The sequence below is a fragment of the Entelurus aequoreus genome, linkage group LG03 (assembly GCF_033978785.1).
Source record: "Entelurus aequoreus isolate RoL-2023_Sb linkage group LG03, RoL_Eaeq_v1.1, whole genome shotgun sequence".
Classification (NCBI taxonomy): domain Eukaryota; kingdom Metazoa; phylum Chordata; class Actinopteri; order Syngnathiformes; family Syngnathidae; genus Entelurus; species Entelurus aequoreus.
The window spans coordinates 82,247,898-82,267,137 of NC_084733.1; the positions used below are offsets into that span (position 1 = coordinate 82,247,898).

A 19,240-nucleotide genomic window follows, 5' to 3' on the forward strand; every position below is an offset into this window, starting at 1 on the left:
AATAAATAAAATAAAAATGACAACAAAAATACATTCCGCTAGCTAAAAATTACAAATAAAAAAAACCATGAAAATTAAAAAAAAAAATTATGAAAATTACAAAAAATTAAATAAAATTACAACAAAATCTAAATGCATTCCGCCAGCCTAGCATGTTGCAAATGTGCCAACTCATCAAGTTTTATCATCCAAAAATAATAAAATATAAAATAAAATAAATGTAATAAATATTACAATAACAAATTCCAACAGTGCAAACGATGTGCGAGTGGAATGCAAATGTGCTGAATTATGTTTAATCTTCCAAAAATGTAAAATAAAAATGACAACAAAAATGCATTTTGCTAGCTAAAAATTACAAATAAAAAAAACTACGTAAACTTACAACAAAATCTAAATGCATTCTGCTAGCCTAGCGTGTCGTTATGCACTGTTGTGAAGGTGCTGACTCATCAAGTTTTATCTTCCAAAAATGAAAAAAATTAAATAATAATTACAATAAAAAAATTCCAACTATGCAAACAATGTGCGAGTGGAATGTAAAGGTGCTGATTCAAGTTTCAACTTCAAAAAATGTAAAATATATAAAATAATTACAACAGAAATGCATTCCGCTAGGTAAAAATTACAAATAAAAAAAAACATTAAGAAAATAAAAAATAGATAAAAAATTATGAAAATTACAACAAAAAAAAGAAATTGCAATAGAATCTAAATGCATTCTGCTAGCGTGTCGTTATGCACTGTTGCAAATGTGCTGACTCATCAAGTTTTATCTTCCAAAAATGAAACAAATTAAATAAAAATTACAATAAAAAATTCCAACTATGTAAACAATGTGCGAGTGGAATGTAAAGGTGCTGATTCAAGTTTCGTCTTCCAAAAATGTAAACTAAATACAATAATAATAACAAAAATGCATTCCGCTAGATAAAAATTACAAATAAAAAAAACCATTATGAAAATTAAAAAAAATTAAAAAATAATTATAATTACAAAAAATTTAATAAAATTACAACAAAATGTAAATGCATCCTGCCAGCCTAGCATATTGTTATAAACTGTTGCAAATGTGCCAACTCAAGTTTTATCATCCAAAAATAAAGTATTAAATTAAATAAATTGAATAAATATTACAATAACAAATTCCAACAGTGCAAACGATGTGCGAGTGGAATGCAAATGTGCTGAATTAAGTTTCATCTTCCAAAAATGTAAAATAAATAAAATAAAAATGCATTCCGCTAGCTAAAAATTTAAAATAAATAAACTCGTAAAATTACAACAAAATCTAAGTGCATTCCGCTCGCCTAGTGCGTCGTTATGCAATGTTGCAAAGGTACTGACTCATCAAATTGTATCTTCCAAAAAAATGTCAATAATGAAATACCTTTAAAAAATTAAACATACTATAAAAAAAATTGCATTCTTCTAGCACTTTGTTATACACTGTTGAAAAGATGACTCAGCAAATATTCGGTAAAATACATGTGGTTTGAAAAAGTACTGCGGTATTTTAAGACATTGCTTCAGTAAAAATTAATGTGACTTTAAATAGTGCAGTACTTTAAAAGACATTCCTAAGTAAAAATACATGTGGTTTTCAAATGTAGTGCAGTACTTTAAGACAGCTTAAGTAGTAATACTTCAAAAGACAGTTTTAGATTGTAAAAGTAGTGCAGTAATTTAAAAGACAGTTTCCTATTTGCTAAAAAGTCAAGTCTGGACTAATGATGCCAACATAAAGCATTTTTTATTCATAAATCTGCAAAAATAATTTCTTCTTCAAATGTGACAAGACGTTAAAATAATTTTGAAATGTTTAAAAAGGTGACCTTTGACCCCACAGGCTGTTATCAACATGATCATCACATCCCAGCAGATGAAAATATTATATTTATTATTTATGCAAGACAAAGAAATGAACAAATCAAAGTGACAAAACAATCGGCATCATAAAAATAAAAATAACCGTTTTTGTTGATTTTTATCATCATAATATCAGCAGTGACCCTTCAACTTTGACCTAAATAGCAGCTCCGCCCTTCATATGTCATTATTATTAATAACTTACACTTTTCTAACAATATTTTCAAATATTTGGACTTGTTGTAAAAATAGAAATATATACGCTTGTGTGGGTGTGCATACATAATATATATATATATATATATACATATATATATATATATATATATACACACACACACACGTGTGTACATATATGTGTGAACACGTATATATTTGTATATACGTGTACATATATGCACATACATACATATACACGTGTGTACATATACATGTATATACGTGCGTAAATATATATGTGCATGTACACATATACATGTGTATACGTGCGTAAATATATGTGTAAATATATGGACACGCATATATGTGTATATACATGTGTACATATATGTATGTACACACGTATATACGTGTGTATATGTACACACGTGTCCATATATGTATGTACATGTATATGTACACGTACATGTGTATATACATATATGTACACATGTATATATACATGTACATAGATTATATTTACATATATGTATTTGTACACACGTATATAATTGTTAATATATATGTGTACATATATATGTAGACATGTATATTTGTATGTGTGCATATGTGTATATGTACACTTCTTTATATATATATATATATATATATATATATATATTTGTGTATAGATGTGTATATATATATGTATATGTACACATGTATACATGTGTACACTCACATACTGTGCGATGATTAAAATATTGCAATATTTAGTCCAGCAGAGTACTGGAGGTCATGACATGCAGACCTTCATCCTTCAGGCGCGTCAAGGCTGGCACGTACACCTCCTTGGTCATGGGGAGCACGATGCCCTTTGACCTGATCTCACCTGCAAACAGGAGATGACATCATCAGCTCATTTGCATGTAAAGAAACAATTTCAACAAATGTGATTAGGAACAGCTTTTTCAAAAGTTCCTGAAAGGTTCAGACTACTCGCTAAATCAGGTGTACTGCGATTACCCAGCATGCTTTGCGGTGTTTGTATGTTTATTTTGCTGCGACTACTCCCGTGAGACTCAGGCTCTCCATGATATCGACACAGTCGGCAACACGGATCCCTCCTGCCCGTCTTCTTACGCTCTGGCGGAGCAGGTGTGAGTGACAAGGTGCTGAGGAGGTAGTACGTGAATGGACTGACCGTCGAGGATCATGCGTGCACTGATGGCTGCTGGGTAGCCCACGGTCTTGGCCATGGCGGAGAAGCCGTTGATGTCTCCGTACACCGCCAGGCTGATGTGTTTGGTCTCAAGCTCGCCCGTCGGGTGGCGAAGTCCCAGGTCGCTCCTCAGGACGACCATGTCCCGCTCACCGTAGTCTGCGAGCACACGAAGACGCACACGCTGAGTCAAATGCATCCGCGTGGACGCCACGTGGCCACGAGTGTTCTTACTGAAGGACAGTTTGGCTTCCATATGTTTGCTGAGAGCCATCAGCACGCTGTCAGCGTGAGGGACGTGATCGTCACTCAGCATTCCGAACCTACAAATGCACACCAACACATACCTTCAACAAGAAGTACATGGGTGTAGACAGCCCCAATGTATCCCACCCGGGACGATAACACAAGAACCTTTCTTCCACTCATGCTTAATGGTTGTGTGAAGCTATTTATTATTGGCAAACAACTGTGATTACTCTTTTTAAATCAAAATGACAAAAGAAAGTACCCAAATGACCCTGATCAAAAGTTTACATACCCCGGTGACTTTGATCTGATAACATGCACAAAAGTTGAATTGGACTGCATAAAACAGGAAAGGGGTATAAAAAGATATCCAAGGAGTTGAGAATGACAATCAGCAGTGTTCAAACGCTGATTAAGAAGTGGAGAATGAGGGATTCATGTTGACCAGCAAAGATTTCAGCCACAACTGCCAGGAAAATTGTTCAAGATGCAAAGAAAAATCCACAAATAATTCAGGTAAAATACAGGAAATTGTGGTGTGGCTGTTTGAAGATGCACAATAAGGAGGCACTTGAAGAAAAATGGGTTGCATGGTCGAGTCGCCAGAAGAAAGCCATTTCTGCGCAAATGTCACAAAGTATCCCGCTTACATTACGCCAAACAGCACAGAGACAAGCCTCAAAACTTCTGGAACAAAGTAATTTGGAGTGATGGCTTTCTTCTGGCGACTCCACCATGCAGCCCATTTTTCTTCAAGTGCCTCCTTATTGTGCATCTTCAAACAGCCACACCACAATTTTTCAGAGAGTCCTGTATTTCAGCTGAAGTTATTTGTGGATTTTTCTTTGCATCTTGAACAATTTTCCTGGCAGTTGTGGCTGAAATATTTGCTGGTCTACCAGAATCCCTCATTTTCCACTTCTTAATCAGCGTTTGGACACTGCTGATTGGCATTCTCAATTCCTTGAATATCTTTTTATACCCCTTTCCTGTTTTATGCAGTCCAATTACCTTTTCTCGCAGATTCTTTGACAATTATTTTGCCTTCCTTATGACTCAGAATCCAGAAACATCTGTGCAGCACTGGATGAAAGATGCAATGGTCTGTCAGAAGCTCAGAAACTCACTGACCTTTTATACACACACATTAATTACAAACAAACAGGTCACAGGTGAGGATTGGAACCTTGATTAGCCATTCAAACCTGTTTGTGTCAACTTTTGTGCATGTTATCAGATCAAAGTCACTGGGGTATTTAAATGTTTGATCAGGGTCATTTGGGTACTTTCTTTTGTCATGTTGATGTAAAAAGACTAAACACAGTTGTTTTCCAATAAATAGCTTCACACAACCATTAAGCATGAGTGGCAGAAAGGTTATTGTGTTATCATTCATATTCTCTGAAGAATGGCCAAGAAATCATAAATTCTCCCAGGGTATGTAAACTTATGAGCACGACTGTATATATATGTAGTGTATGTAGCTATATATATATATATATATATATATATATATATATATATATATATATATATATATATATATATATATATATATATTAGGGCTGTGAATCTTTGGGTGTCCCACGATTCGATTCAAAATCGATTCTTGGGGTCACGATTCGATTCAAAATCGATTTTTTTTTTTCATTTCAACACGATTCTCGATTCAAAACGATTTTTTTTAATTTTTTTTTTTTTAAATGAAAACAATACACAACAATACCATAATAATGCAATACAATTTCAAAACCAAACCCGACCCAGCAACACTCAGAATAGCAATAAACAGAGCAATTGAGAGCAATTGAGGAGACACAAACACGACACGGAACAATCTAAAAGTAGTGAGACAAAAATGAATATTATCAACAACAGTATCAATATTAGTAACAATTTCAACATAGCAGTGATTAAAAATCCCTCATTGATATTATCATTACGAACATTAATTTAATTTTTTTTTTTACAAAAAATGAACAATAGTGTCACAGTGACTTACACTTGCATCGCATCTCATAAACTAAATGTCTAATGATAATGTCAATGAGGGATTTTTAATCACTGCTATGTTGAAATTGTAACTAATATTGATACTTTTGTTGATAATATTCATTTTTGTTTCACTACTTTTGGTTTGTTCTGTGTCGTGTTTGTGTCTCCTCTCAACTGCTGTTTATTGCAGTTCTAAATGTTGCTGGGTCGGGTTTGGTTTTGGAATTGGATTGCATTGTTATGGTATTGCTGTGTATAGTTTTGTTGGATTGATTAATTTAAAAAAAAAAAAAAAAATTTTTTTTTTATAAATAAATAAATAAAATCGATTTTTAAAAAATGAGAATCGATTCTGAATCGCACAACGTGAGAATCGCGATTCGAATTCGAATCAATTTTTTCCCACACCCCTAATTATATATATATATATATATATATATATATATATATATATATATATATATATATATATATATGTAGGTGTATGTAGCTATATATATATATATATATATATATATATATATATATATATATATATATATATATATATATATATATATATATATGTAGGTGTATGTAGCTATATATATATATATATGTAGTGTATGTAGCTATATATATATATATGTAGTGTATGTAGCTATATATATATACATATGTAGTGTATGTAGCTATATATATATATATATATGTAGTGTATGTAGCTATATATATATATGTAGTGTATGTAGCTATATATATATATATATATGTATATATATATGTAATGTAGCTATATATATGTAGCGTATGTAGGTGTATGTAGCTATATGTAGCTATATATATGTAGTGTATGTAGGTGTATGTAGCTATATATATATATATATATATATATATATATATATATATATATGTAGTGTATGTAGCTATATATATGTAGTGTATGTAGCTATATATATATATGTATATATATATGTAGTGTATGTAGCTATATATATGTAGTGTATGTAGGTGTATGTAGCTATATATATGTAGTGTATGTAGGTGTATGTAGCTATATATATATATATATATATATATATATATATATATATATATACACAGTATATGTAGTGTATGTAGCTATATATATGTAGGTGTATGTAGCTATATATATATATATATGTAGTGTATGTAGCTATATATATATATGTAGTGTATGTAGCTATATATATATATACATATGTAGTGTATGTAGCTATATATATATATATATATATGTAGTGTATGTAGCTATATATATATATGTATATATATATGTAGTGTATGTAGCTATATATATATATATATATATATATATATATATATATATATATATATATATATATATATATATATATATATATATATGTAGTGTATGTAGCTATATATATGTAGTGTATGTAGCTATATATATGTAGCGTATGTAGGTGTATGTAGCTATATATATGTAGTGTATGTAGGTGTATGTAGCTATATATATATATATATATATATATATATATATATATATATATATATATATATATATATATATATATATATATATATATGTAGTGTATGTAGCTATATATATATGTAGCGTATGTAGCTATAAATATGTAGTGTATGTAGCTATATATACATGTAGCGTATGTAGGTGTATGTAGCTAACTTAAGTTGGATAAAGTTAGCTTTTTAATTTTGTCACACGTGCAGGCTCACCATCTCAGACAGTCCATTTTGTCTTGGTCATGGCCCACGCGCTCCATCACCGCCGCCTCAAATGCATCATGGGAGATGGTGGGGTCCAACGACAACACGTGACTCAGCAATCCTTTCTGTGGACGCCAGGACAGGCAAGAAGACGTGACGTTTAAGGACGGCTCGACGAGCGATGAGATTGACTTAGAAGTCTACAGTGAGGTTAAAGGCGATCATGTGACAACGGGACGGAGGTTACCCATGTGACCGGAGGGGCGGAGCTCTGCAGCAGGGGACAAGGATCACTGTTGATCAAACCCAACTTGACAAAACCACTCATGGCTCTGGAGAAACCCTGCATGACACCAGCATCATTCATTATGTGTGTGTGTGTGTGTGTGTGTGCGTGCGTGCGTGCGTGTGACCAACACACCTTATAGCGTAGCGTTCCTCTGAGCACCGTGTGCGCCTTCTGGATGTCGTACAGTTTTGCGCATTTGGTGCTGTCCCGATTGGGGTAACCTTCAAAGTTGAATCCAGGAAAGAAATCCATTGGCGTGGCGGCGTCCATCAGAGCGCCCCCTTGTGGGATGCTCACAAGCTGAAGGGGACACGAGTGCTGCTGAGCTGCGACTCACAACAAAGTGTTGCCAACGTTTAGCGTGCGCACCTTGTTGTCCCGCAGGAAGAGGGCGGGGTTGACGGTGGCGAGGAGAACTCCGTAAGGACTCCAGCTGAACTTGTAGCGAAGAGGATTGTCTGAACACTCGGGGGCAGGAAGTCCTCCGCAGAAGGAAATGTACGACTCCACCTGTGGCACCACAACACAACACATTTACTGACACGCTAACTCGTTCACACTTTATCACACACGTGCAACAAATTTCTCACTAAGGGAACAGTTAACATACTCACAAGATGGCGTCAAGTATCAAAAGCCAAGGTTTTACGATTAAAACAAATAAAATTAGCTAAAATACTAGCATAAAACATTAGCATGCTAACATAGGAAAAGTTAGGCGGCAAGTATCAAAAGCCAAGATTTTTAAATACTATCCATCCATTTTATAGAGCTTGTCCCTTAAACAAATGAAATTAGCTAAAATGCTATCATGAACCGTTAGCATGATAACATAGGAAAAGTAATAATTCTAAGATGACGTCAAGTATCAAAGTTTAAACAAATAAAATTAGCCGAGATGCTGGCATTAACGTTAGCATGCTAACATAAGAAAAGTCATCATGCTTCTAAGATGGCGTTAAGTATCAAAATCCAAGATTGTTTAAAGTTTAAACAAATACAATTAGCTAACCATGACAACAAAGGAAAAGTTACCATTCTTCCATGATGGCTTTAAGCATCAAAATCCGTGATTTTTAGGTTCAAACGAAAAATTCTAACAAATACATTTTGCTAAAATGCTGGCATAAAATGTTAGCATGCTAACATCAGCATAATAACATAGGAAAAGTTACCATACTTCTAAGATGGTGGCAAGTATCAGAATTCAATATTTTAAAGTTAAAAAAATAATATTAGCTAAGATGCTAACATAAGAAAAGTTGCCATGCTTCTATAATGGTGTTGAGTATCAAAATCTAAGATTTTACAGTTTAAACAAAATACAATTAGCTAATCATGATAACATAGGAAAAATCGGCATACTTCTATGATGGCTTTAAGCATTAAAAGCCATGATTTTTAGGTTCAAATTAAAAATTCAAACAAATACATTTTGCTAAAATGCTGGCATAAAATGTTATCATGCTAACATTAGCATGATAACATAGGAAAAGTTACCATACTTCTAAGATGGCGGCGAGTATCAAAATCCAATATTTTAAAGTTAAAAACTTTAAAATATGTTTTCATTTATTTATTTCATGAATAAATGGAGAAAAAAGAAATGAAAATGAAAAAAAATTAAATTAGCTGAGATGCTAACATAAGAAAAGTTGCCATGCTTCTATGATGGCGTTAAGTTTTAAAATCTAAGATTTTAAAGTTTAAATAAATACAATTAGCTAATCATGATAACATAGGACAAATCGCCATACTTCTACGATGGCTTTAAGCATCAAAAGCCATGATTTTTAGGTTCAAATGAAAAATTCTAACAAATACATTTTCCTAAAATGCTGGCATAAAATGTTAGCATGCTAACAATAGCATGATAACAGGAAAAGTTACCATTCTTCTAAGATGGCGTGGAGTATCGAGTTAAAATGTCAAAAATGTGTTCAAAAAATAGCATACAGCTTTAGCATTCTAACATTAACATACACACACATACTCACCGTGCAGCCGTCAGCTTTAGCTTGGTCGATACATTCCATGGCTAACATGTGATCAATACCTGGATCTAGACCCATCTCGTTGACAATGGTGATGCCCGCCTCCACCGCCCTGACACACACAAACACCACAAAATCCAACACTACACAAAACTGACAGCTTGCTACTGTGTTCAATTCTCAGGGAATTCAATCGAGGCCCCACTGCAGAGCTTCTCAAATAGTGAGGCGGGGGGGCGTGAGAAAACAATACACAAGTATACATAAGTCAATGATAAGGTGTCAGGGGGCGTGAGAAAACAATGCACAAGTATACATAAGTATATGATTAGGTGTCGGGGGGCGTGAGAAAATAATACACAAGTATAAATAAGTCAATGATAAGGTGTCAGGGGGCGTGAGAAAACAATGCACAAGTATACTTAAGTATATGATTAGGTGTCGGAGGGTGTTAGAAAACAATACACCAGTATACAATAAGATGTCAGGGAGGCGTGAGAAAACAATATACATTTATACATAAGTATATGATAAGGTGTTGGGAGGGCGTGAGAAAATAATACACAAATATATAAATAAGGATATGATAATGTGTCAGGGGCGTGAGAAAACTATACACCAGTATACATAATTATATGATAAGGTGTCAGGGAGGGGGCGTGAGAAAACAATATACATTTATACATAAGTATATGATAAGGTGCCGGGGCGCAAGATAACACACAAGTATACACGAGTATATGATAAGGTGTCGGGGGGGTGTGAGAAAACAATATAGAAGTATACATAAGTATATGATAAGGTGTCGGGGGCGTGAGATAATACACAAATATACATAAGTATATGATAACGTGTCAGGGCCGTGAGATAATACACAAATATACATAAGTATATAATAAGGTGTCGGGGGGCGTGAGAAAACAATATAGAGGTATACATAAGGATATGATAAGGTGTCAGGGGCGTGAGATAATACACAAGTATGCATAAGTATATGATAAGGTGTTGGGGGGACGTGAGAAAATACACAAATATACACAAGTATATGATAAAGTGTCGGGGGCGTGAGATAATACACAAATATACATAAGTATATGATAAGGTGTCAGGGGGCGTGAGAAAACAACATACATTTATATATAAGTATATGATAAAGTGTCGGGAGGCGTGAGAAAACAATATACATTTATATATAAGTATATGATAAAGTGTCGGGGGGCGTGAGAAAATAATAAACAAGTATACATAAGGATATGATAAGGTGTGGGGGGAGCGTGAGAAAATATACATTTGTATATAAGTATATGATAAAGTGTCGGGGGGCGTGAGAAAATAATACACAAGTATACATAAGGATATGATAAAGTGTCGGGGGCGTGAGAAAATAATACACAAGTATACATAAGTATATGGTAAGGTGTTGGGGGGGCATGAGAAAACAATACACAAGTATACATAAGTATATGGTAAGGTGTCGGGGGGCATGAGAAAGCAATACACAAGTATACATAAGTATATGGTAAGGTGTCGGGGGGGCGTGAGAAAGCAATACACAAGTATACATAAGTATATGGTAAGGTGTCGGGGGGCGTGAGAAAACAATACACAAGTATACATAAGTATATGGTAAGGTGTTGGGGGGGCATGAGAAAACAATACACAAGTATACATAAGTATATGGTAAGGTGTCGGGGGGGCATGAGAAAACAATACACAAGTATACATAAGTGTATGGTAAGGTGTTGGGGGGGCATGAGAAAACGATACACAAGTATACATAAGTATATGGTAAGGTGTTGGGGGGGCATGAGAAAACAATACACAAGTATACATAAGTATATGGTAAGGTGTCGGGGGGGCATGAGAAAACAATACACAAGTATACATAAGTGTATGGTAAGGTGTTGGGGGGGCATGAGAAAACAATACACAAGTATACATAAGTATATGGTAAGGTGTTGGGGGTGCATGAGAAAACAATACACAAGTATACATAAGTATATGGTAAGGTGTCGGGGGGCATGAGAAAACAATACACAAGTATACATAAGTATATGGTAAGGTGTTGGGGGGGCATGAGAAAACAATACACAAGTATACATAAGTATATGGTAAGGTGTCGGGGGGCATGAGAAAACAATACACAAGTATACATAAGTATATGGTAAGGTGTTGGGGGGGCATGAGAAAACAATACACAAGTATACATAAGTATATGGTAAGGTGTCGGGGGGCATGAGAAAACAATACACAAGTATACATAAGTGTATGGTAAGGTGTTGGGGGGCATGAGAAAACAATACACAAGTATACATAAGTATATGGTAAGGTGTTGGGGGGGCATGAGAAAACAATACACAAGTATACATAAGTATATGGAAAGGTGTCGGGGGGCATAAGAAAACAATACACAAGTATTGGGAAGGTGTTGGGGGGGCATGAGAAAACAATACACAAGTATACATAAGTATATGGTAAGGTGTCGGGGGGCATAAGAAAACAATACACAAGTATACATAAGTATATGGTAAGGTGTTGGGGGGGCATGAGAAAACAATACACAAGTATACATAAGTATATGGTAAGGTGTCGGGGGGCATGAGAAAACAATACACAAGTATACATAAGTATATGGTAAGGTGTCGGGGGGGCATGAGAAAACAATACACAAGTATACATAAGTATATGGTAAGGTGTCGGGGGGGCATGAGAAAACAATACACAAGTATACATAAGTATATGGAAAGGTGTCGGGGGGCATAAGAAAACAATACACAAGTATACATAAGTATATGGTAAGGTGTTGGGGGGGCATGAGAAAACAATACACAAGTATACATAAGTATATGGTAAGGTGTCGGGGGGCATAAGAAAACAATACACAAGTATACATAAGTATATGGTAAGGTGTTGGGGGGGCATGAGAAAACAATACACAAGTATACATAAGTATATGGTAAGGTGTCGGGGGGCATGAGAAAACAATACACAAGTATACATAAGTATATGGTAAGGTGTCGGGGGGGCATGAGAAAACAATACACAAGTATACATAAGTATATGGTAAGGTGTCGGGGGGGCATGAGAAAACAATACACAAGTATACATAGGTATATGATAAGGTGTCAGGGGGCGTGAGAAAACAATGGCCATGTCTTCTGCTTGGTGGCATGTAGGTGGTGGTGCCAGCAACTCAAAGAGAATATTATCAGGTTTTCGATTGAATTTCAATTAAAGGGGGGGGGGGTGAAAAACTGAGAAGCAATCATTAATTAGCACTGCTCTACTGTTTTACATGTACTAAGTTATTTGCAAACGTGTTGTCGTCGTGTCACCTGTTGTGCAGCTCCTTCATGGCGGGACTCAGGTAGCTGGCGGTCACCATGTTGACCTTCCTGTCGATGCAGTGTTTGGCCACTAGGGGGTGCAGCCCGTAAGGCAGCAAGCTGTGGAAGAGCGCAGGTCAGATATGTTGTATAAATCAGAACACGTCAGAATGAGTCATACCACATCATATGTAGGGATGAGTATTTGAACCGATACAGTAACAGTTAAGGCTGCAGCTAACGATTATTTTCTATCGATTAATCTATAGATTATTTTTTTCGATTAATCGGTTAATCTATAGATTATTTTTTCGATTAATCTATAGATTATTTTTCCTTTTACCGATTATTTTTTTATTCAAAATGAAGATGAAAAAATAAATGTAGGCCCGTTTTTTCAAAAGGCATGGCTTTTATTTACAAAAAAAAGAAGTATGGCCACTCAGTCAACATTGACAACAACATGACTAAATATTCTGTAACAATGTAAACATTTAAAACTTTTAACATTTAACAAAATTAAAAGTAGCTTATTTGCTTTTTAATGTGCAAATATAAAAGTCAACATCCAGTGCAAATCTTAATATTCTGCAATAGTATAAGCATTTCAAAAGTAAAAGTATTGCTTATTTTACTTTAAAATGTGCAAAAATAAAGATAAACATCCAGTACAAAAAAAGTGCAAAACGAAATATTCTGTAACAACAGTGTAAACATTTCAACAAAAGTGAAAGTATTGCTTATTTGCTAAAATGTGCAAAAATAAAGATAAACATCCAATACAAAAAAGTGCCAATCTAAATATTCTGGAGCACTGTAAACATTAAGTATTGCTTTTAAAATGTGCAAAATAAACATCCAGTCCAACAAAGTACACAATAACCAATTCTACTCATTCCAGTGAGTGACTAACAGTTGTAATGAAGAAAGGTTAGCATGTCTACATGTTTGGTTCTTTTCTTGTTTACAATATTCCCAGCAGCTGAAAATAGGCGCTCAGAAGGGGTCGATGTGGCTGGAACTGAGAGCTAATTAGCCTTCACCTCAAGCCAGGACTGCGAGTGAGCTGAGCTGCAGTTGAAGTTTCTAGAAGGTCAACGGGCTCATAGTGATGTTACTAGTAGTTGACTGGGAGGTGTTTATTATCATTTGGGGAGAGTCCGCTGCCTGATGCTCACCTGCTAAACACCTATCTGCTCCACACTGAAGCGCTGACTACATGCGCTCTGAATACGCACTGCTGATTGGCTGATAATGCTTCGTGTGTACCAATCAGATGGTTGTGTGGGTGGGACAATGCTTTGTGTGTACCAATCAGATGGTTGTGTGGGTGGGACAATGCTGCGTGCTGAGACAGAGGCAGAAGAGCGAAGCAGCTTGTTAAGACTTTAGCAGCTAAAGTTAGCTTTAGCTTAGAAACTCGTTCGGTACACCCCCGTGCCGAACCGAAAGCCCCGTACCGAAACGGTTCAATACAAAACACGTACCGTTACACCCCTAGCAGATACAAATGACACATTCATGTTTTTGTGTAATGATGACAACGTATGCTCGCGCGGACGATTGACTAGTTGATGGTTTTCTTTTCAAATGTTCGTTCATAGCCGTTGTGCTGCTATGATAGGCCATTTCCGCTCGACACAGTGTGCATACAACAACATTATTAGGCCGTTTATTGAAATACTCCCACACTTTTGACCACTTTTGGCATGCTTTTCCCCCCTCGCTCGCACCGCTCGCATCGTCTGCTTTGATCGTCTGCTTTGCGGTCCGCCATGACGGTAGTGTGACGTAAATATGCGACGCGTCGACGCACAAAAACGGCGTCGACGTATTTACGTAACCGATGACGTCGACTACGTCGACGCGTCGTTTCAGCCTTAGTAACAGTTCCTCGGAATCGATACCGGTACTCAACAGTACAAAGTTTCAATAGATTTGTGTGTGTTAATAAATTATGTTTGATAATTAAAACAAAATTGTTTTTAATGTAACATGTAAAAATGAGCGGATGTGCTGCCAAGTTGTTTTATCTTGTTTTCAATGCAGTTGCACTTCCAACACATTAGATGGCAGTGCTGTATAGGCCAACTAAAAAGTAGCTTTTCCAGGAAGCCGAATGTGTTATGTTGCACCCTACAAAGTGTTTATACTGTAAGCACTGTACTTATTACACACCAGCTGTTTAATTGTAACATTCATCTTAGTTGTAGTTTTCATTACGAAGTTTGGAGGTGTTGAAATAGCCATGTAAAATCGCCACTGCTAATAGTAGCCTGTCTCTGGCTAATTCAATGTAAATGAGCACCAAGCTAACGCATTTTGGAAGTGTGGATCCTTACTTTACGTTTGCTGGTTTTGAAAATTTCAAAATTAGTCAGAGGGACTTTGGCTGAGTCCGCCCTGAGCCACTGTTTAGTCGGCAACCGGACGCAACCATTCTGCAAAAAGTTATCGCAACATAGTAAATGAAAACAGAATACAATGATTTGCAAATCCTTTTCAACTTATATTCAATTGAATAGACTGCAAAGACAAGATATTTAATGTTCAAACTGAGAAACTTAATATTTTTTTTGCAAATAATCATTAACTTAGAATTTAATGGCAGCAATACATTGTAAAAAAGTTGTCACAGGGGCATTTTTACCACTGTGTTACATGGCCTTTCCTTTTAACAACACTCAGTAAACGTTTGGGAACTGAGGAGACATTTTTGAAGCTTTTCAGGTAGAATTCTTTCCCATTCTTGCTTGATGTACAGCTTAAGTTGTTCAACAACAATAATGCACCACACATTTTCAATGGGAGACAGGTCTGGACTACAGGCAGGCCAGTCTAGTACCCGCACTCTTTTACTATGAAGCCACGCTGTTGTAACACGTGGCTTGGCATTGTCTTTCTGAAATAAGCAGGGGCGTCCATGAAAAAGACGTTGCTTGGATGGCAACATATGTTGCTTCAAGACCTGTATGTACCTTTCAGCATTAATGGTGCCTTCACAGATGTGTAAATTACCCATGCCTTGGGCACTAATACACCCCCATACCATCACAGATGCTGGCTTTTCAACTTTGCGCCTATAACAGATGGTTCTTTTCCTCTTAGGTCCGGAGGACACGACGTCCACAGTTTCCAAAAGCAATTTGAAATGTGGACTCGTCAGACCGCAGAGCACTTTTCCACTTTGCATCAGTCCATCTTAGATGAGCTCGGGCCCAGCTAAGCCGGCGGCTTTTCTGGGTGTTGTTGATAAACGGTTTTGGTTTTGCATAGTAAAGTTTTAACTTGCACTTACAGATGTAGCGACGAACTGTAGTTACTGACAGTGGTTTTTTGAAGGGTTCCTGAGCCCATGTGGTGATATCCTTTACACACTGATGTCGCTTTTTGATGCAGTATCGCCTGGGGGATCGAAAGTTATGGCCTTGTCGCTTACGTGCAGTGATTTCTCCAGATTCTCTAAACCTTTTGATGATATTACGTACCGTAGATGGTAAAATCCCTAAATTCCTTGCAATAGCTGGTTAAGAAATGTTGTAACTGTTGGACAATTTGCTCAGGCATTTGTTCACTAAGTGGTGACCCTCGCCCCATCCTTGTTTGTGAATGACTGAGCATTTCATGGAAGCTGCTTTTATACCCAATCATGGCACCCACCTGTTCCCAATTAGCCTGTTCACCTGTGGGATGTTCCAAATAAGTGTTTGATGAGCATTCCTCAACTTTCTCAGTCTTTTGCCAGCTTTTTTGAAACATTTTGCAGGGATCAAATTCCAAATGAGCTAATATTTGCAAAGAATAAAGTTTTCCAGTTTGAACGTTAAATATCTTGTCTTTGCAGTCTATTCAAATGAATATAGGTTGAAAAGGATTTAAAAATAATTGTATTCTGTTTTTATTTACCATTTACCGTATTTCCTTGAATTGGCGCCGGGAATATAGTATTCGCCTGCCTAGAATTACAGCCGGGTCAAACTCGTTTCGCAAAATAATTAGCGCATGCTTGGCACTTCCGCCGGGTCAAATATGAGTCATTAAATGACTCCCGCCTCCAGGTGGTAGAGGGCGCTAGTGATCCTTCTTGCGACTACCAGTACTGCAGGAGACAGGTACTGCAGAAGAAGACAACAAGCAGCAAGCATGCAGCAATTGTTTGCTTGCACTTTTAACATGGAGGATTACATATCTAAAATAAAACCGTTTTCTAAACTGGACTTTCAATCGAAGCAGGAGGTAATAATTAAAGGAATATCTCCAGAGACTTTTAAAATTGAAGAAAGATGAGAAAGACTGCCTTTGATCAGAAGCAGCTGCACATGGACCCATCTACAAGTAAAGGTAAGATCATAATAACGTTTTTTTTATTAAATGTGTTTTTAATGATAAGGTATGCGCCGGAGTGAGAAGAGGTTTTAAAATAATTAGAGCATGCTTGCTCATTCCGCATGGTTTTGGTAACCGCAGGAGTGAGAAGAGGTTTTAAATTAATTAGCGCCCCTGCGGCTATTCAAGGAAATACGGTACACAACGTGCCAACTTCACTGGTTTTGGGTTTTGTAATAGGATGTCATTATAAGTGACAATATGTAATAAGTAATAGTATGTCATTATAAGTGACAATATGTAATAAGTAATAGTATGTCATTATAAGTGACAATATGTAATAAGTAATAGTATGTCATTATAAGTGACAATATGTAATAAATAATAGGATGTCATTATAAGTGACAATATGTAATAAGTAATAGTATGTCATTATAAGTGACAATATGTAATAATAGTATGTCATTATAAGTGACAATATGTAATAAGTAATAGTATGTCATTATAAGTGACAATATGTAATAAGCAATAGGATGTCATAAGTGACAATATGTAATAAATAATAGGATGTCATTATAAGTGACAATATGTAATAAGTAATAGTATGTCATTATAAGTGACAATATGTAATAATAGTATGTCATTATAAGTGACAATATGTAATAAGTAATAGGATGTCATTATAAGTGACAATATGTAATAAGTAATAGGATGTCATTATAAGTGACAATATGTAATAAGTAATAGTATGTCATTATAAGTGACAATATGTAATAAGTAATAGTATGTCATTATAAGTGACAAAATGTAATAAGTAATAGTATGTCATTATAAGTGACAATATGTAATAAGTAATAGTATGTCATCATAAGTGACAATATGTAACAAGTAATAGGATGTCATTATAAGTGACAATATGTAATAAGTAATAGTATGTCATTATAAGTGACAATATGTAATAAGTAATAGTATGTCATTATAAGTGACAATATGTAATAAGTAATAGTATGTCATTATAAGTGACAATATGTAATAAGTAATAGTATGTCATTATAAGTGACAATATGTAATAAGTAATAGTATGTCATTATAAGTGACAATATGTAATAAGTAATAGGATGTCATAATAAGTGACAATATGTAATAAGTAATAGGATGTCATTATAAGTGACAATATGTAATAAGTAATAGTATGTCATTATAAGTGACAATATGTAATAAGTAATAGTATGTCATTATAAGTGACAATGTGTAATAAGTAATAGGATGTCATAATAAGTGACAATATGTAATAAGTAATAGTATGTCATTATAAGTGACAATATGTAATAAGTAATAGGATGTCATTATAAGTGACAATATGTAATAAGTAATAGTATGTCATTATAAGTGACAATATGTAATAAGTAATAGGATGTCATTATAAGTGACAATATGTAATAAGTAATAGGATGTCATAATAAGTAACAATATGTGATAGTTGATAATATGTGATAAAAAAGGTGAGTACCTGATGACCAGGTCGTGCTCTTTGACCAGAGAGTTGAGGTGCGCCTCCTGACTGCCGACATCCAACATGACGGGGACAGTGTTTGGATATTTGGACGACAGATCCTGCGCCTGGTTCAGGCACACTGAGGCTGCAGGGGGAAAAAAAGAGGCATTTCTTTATGTAGCGCCACCAATTGGTGTACTTGTGTAAATACACAGAGTATTTTCACCTTCAGAAGTACTTCCACGTGAAGTAACACTGTCAGTACTCAGATGGTGTACCCAAAACGCACTTAATAAAATACATGTGCAGTTCTGGACACATACCACCCCCAATAGTCGCCATCTTGGCGGTGTAGTGGAAGGGGAGGGGCTTATTCAGTCAGCACAGCGGTGCTGCTGTTAGCTAATAAGCGAATTGATCGGTTGTATGTCTTTAGCCACTTGGTAGCCTTTTCCAGTTTAGCTAACACACTGTGGGTTTAAAGAAAGCAACGGACAAGCGACGTGAGGTTTGAAACATTCATGAAGCACCCACAGCGTTGTCAACACTGCCTCCTCCCCCTCCTTTCTGCTGCAGGCCAAGAAACATTAACAGACAAGGTAAAGTGGATTTTTTTTTTTTTTTTCTAATCACTGTAGTGACCTG

General features: G+C 35.5%; 1 protein-coding gene across 2 annotated transcripts in view; it reads right to left on the minus strand.

Annotated features, from left to right (window-relative positions):
- Nucleotides 1-1,853: 1,853 nt before the first annotated feature.
- Nucleotides 1,854-19,240, minus strand: part of LOC133646967 (alpha-aminoadipic semialdehyde synthase, mitochondrial-like) — a 45,273-nt gene continuing 27,886 nt past the window's right edge. Inside the window, exons 15-24 of one of the 2 annotated variants that reach the window (XM_062042950.1) lie at nt 18,611-18,740; nt 12,784-12,894; nt 9,452-9,560; nt 7,824-7,964; nt 7,587-7,754; nt 7,413-7,508; nt 7,175-7,290; nt 3,464-3,552; nt 3,212-3,388; nt 1,854-2,899 (exon numbers count right to left, since the gene is read on the minus strand). In XM_062042950.1, coding sequence (XP_061898934.1) covers nt 2,781-2,899; nt 3,212-3,388; nt 3,464-3,552; nt 7,175-7,290; nt 7,413-7,508; nt 7,587-7,754; nt 7,824-7,964; nt 9,452-9,560; nt 12,784-12,894; nt 18,611-18,740 — 1,256 coding nt within the window. In that variant the 3' untranslated portion in view covers nt 1,854-2,780. The remainder of the gene's footprint in view (nt 2,900-3,211; nt 3,389-3,463; nt 3,553-7,174; nt 7,291-7,412; nt 7,509-7,586; nt 7,755-7,823; nt 7,965-9,451; nt 9,561-12,783; nt 12,895-18,610; nt 18,741-19,240) is intronic. The other variant, XM_062042949.1, reaches the window with a different exon arrangement.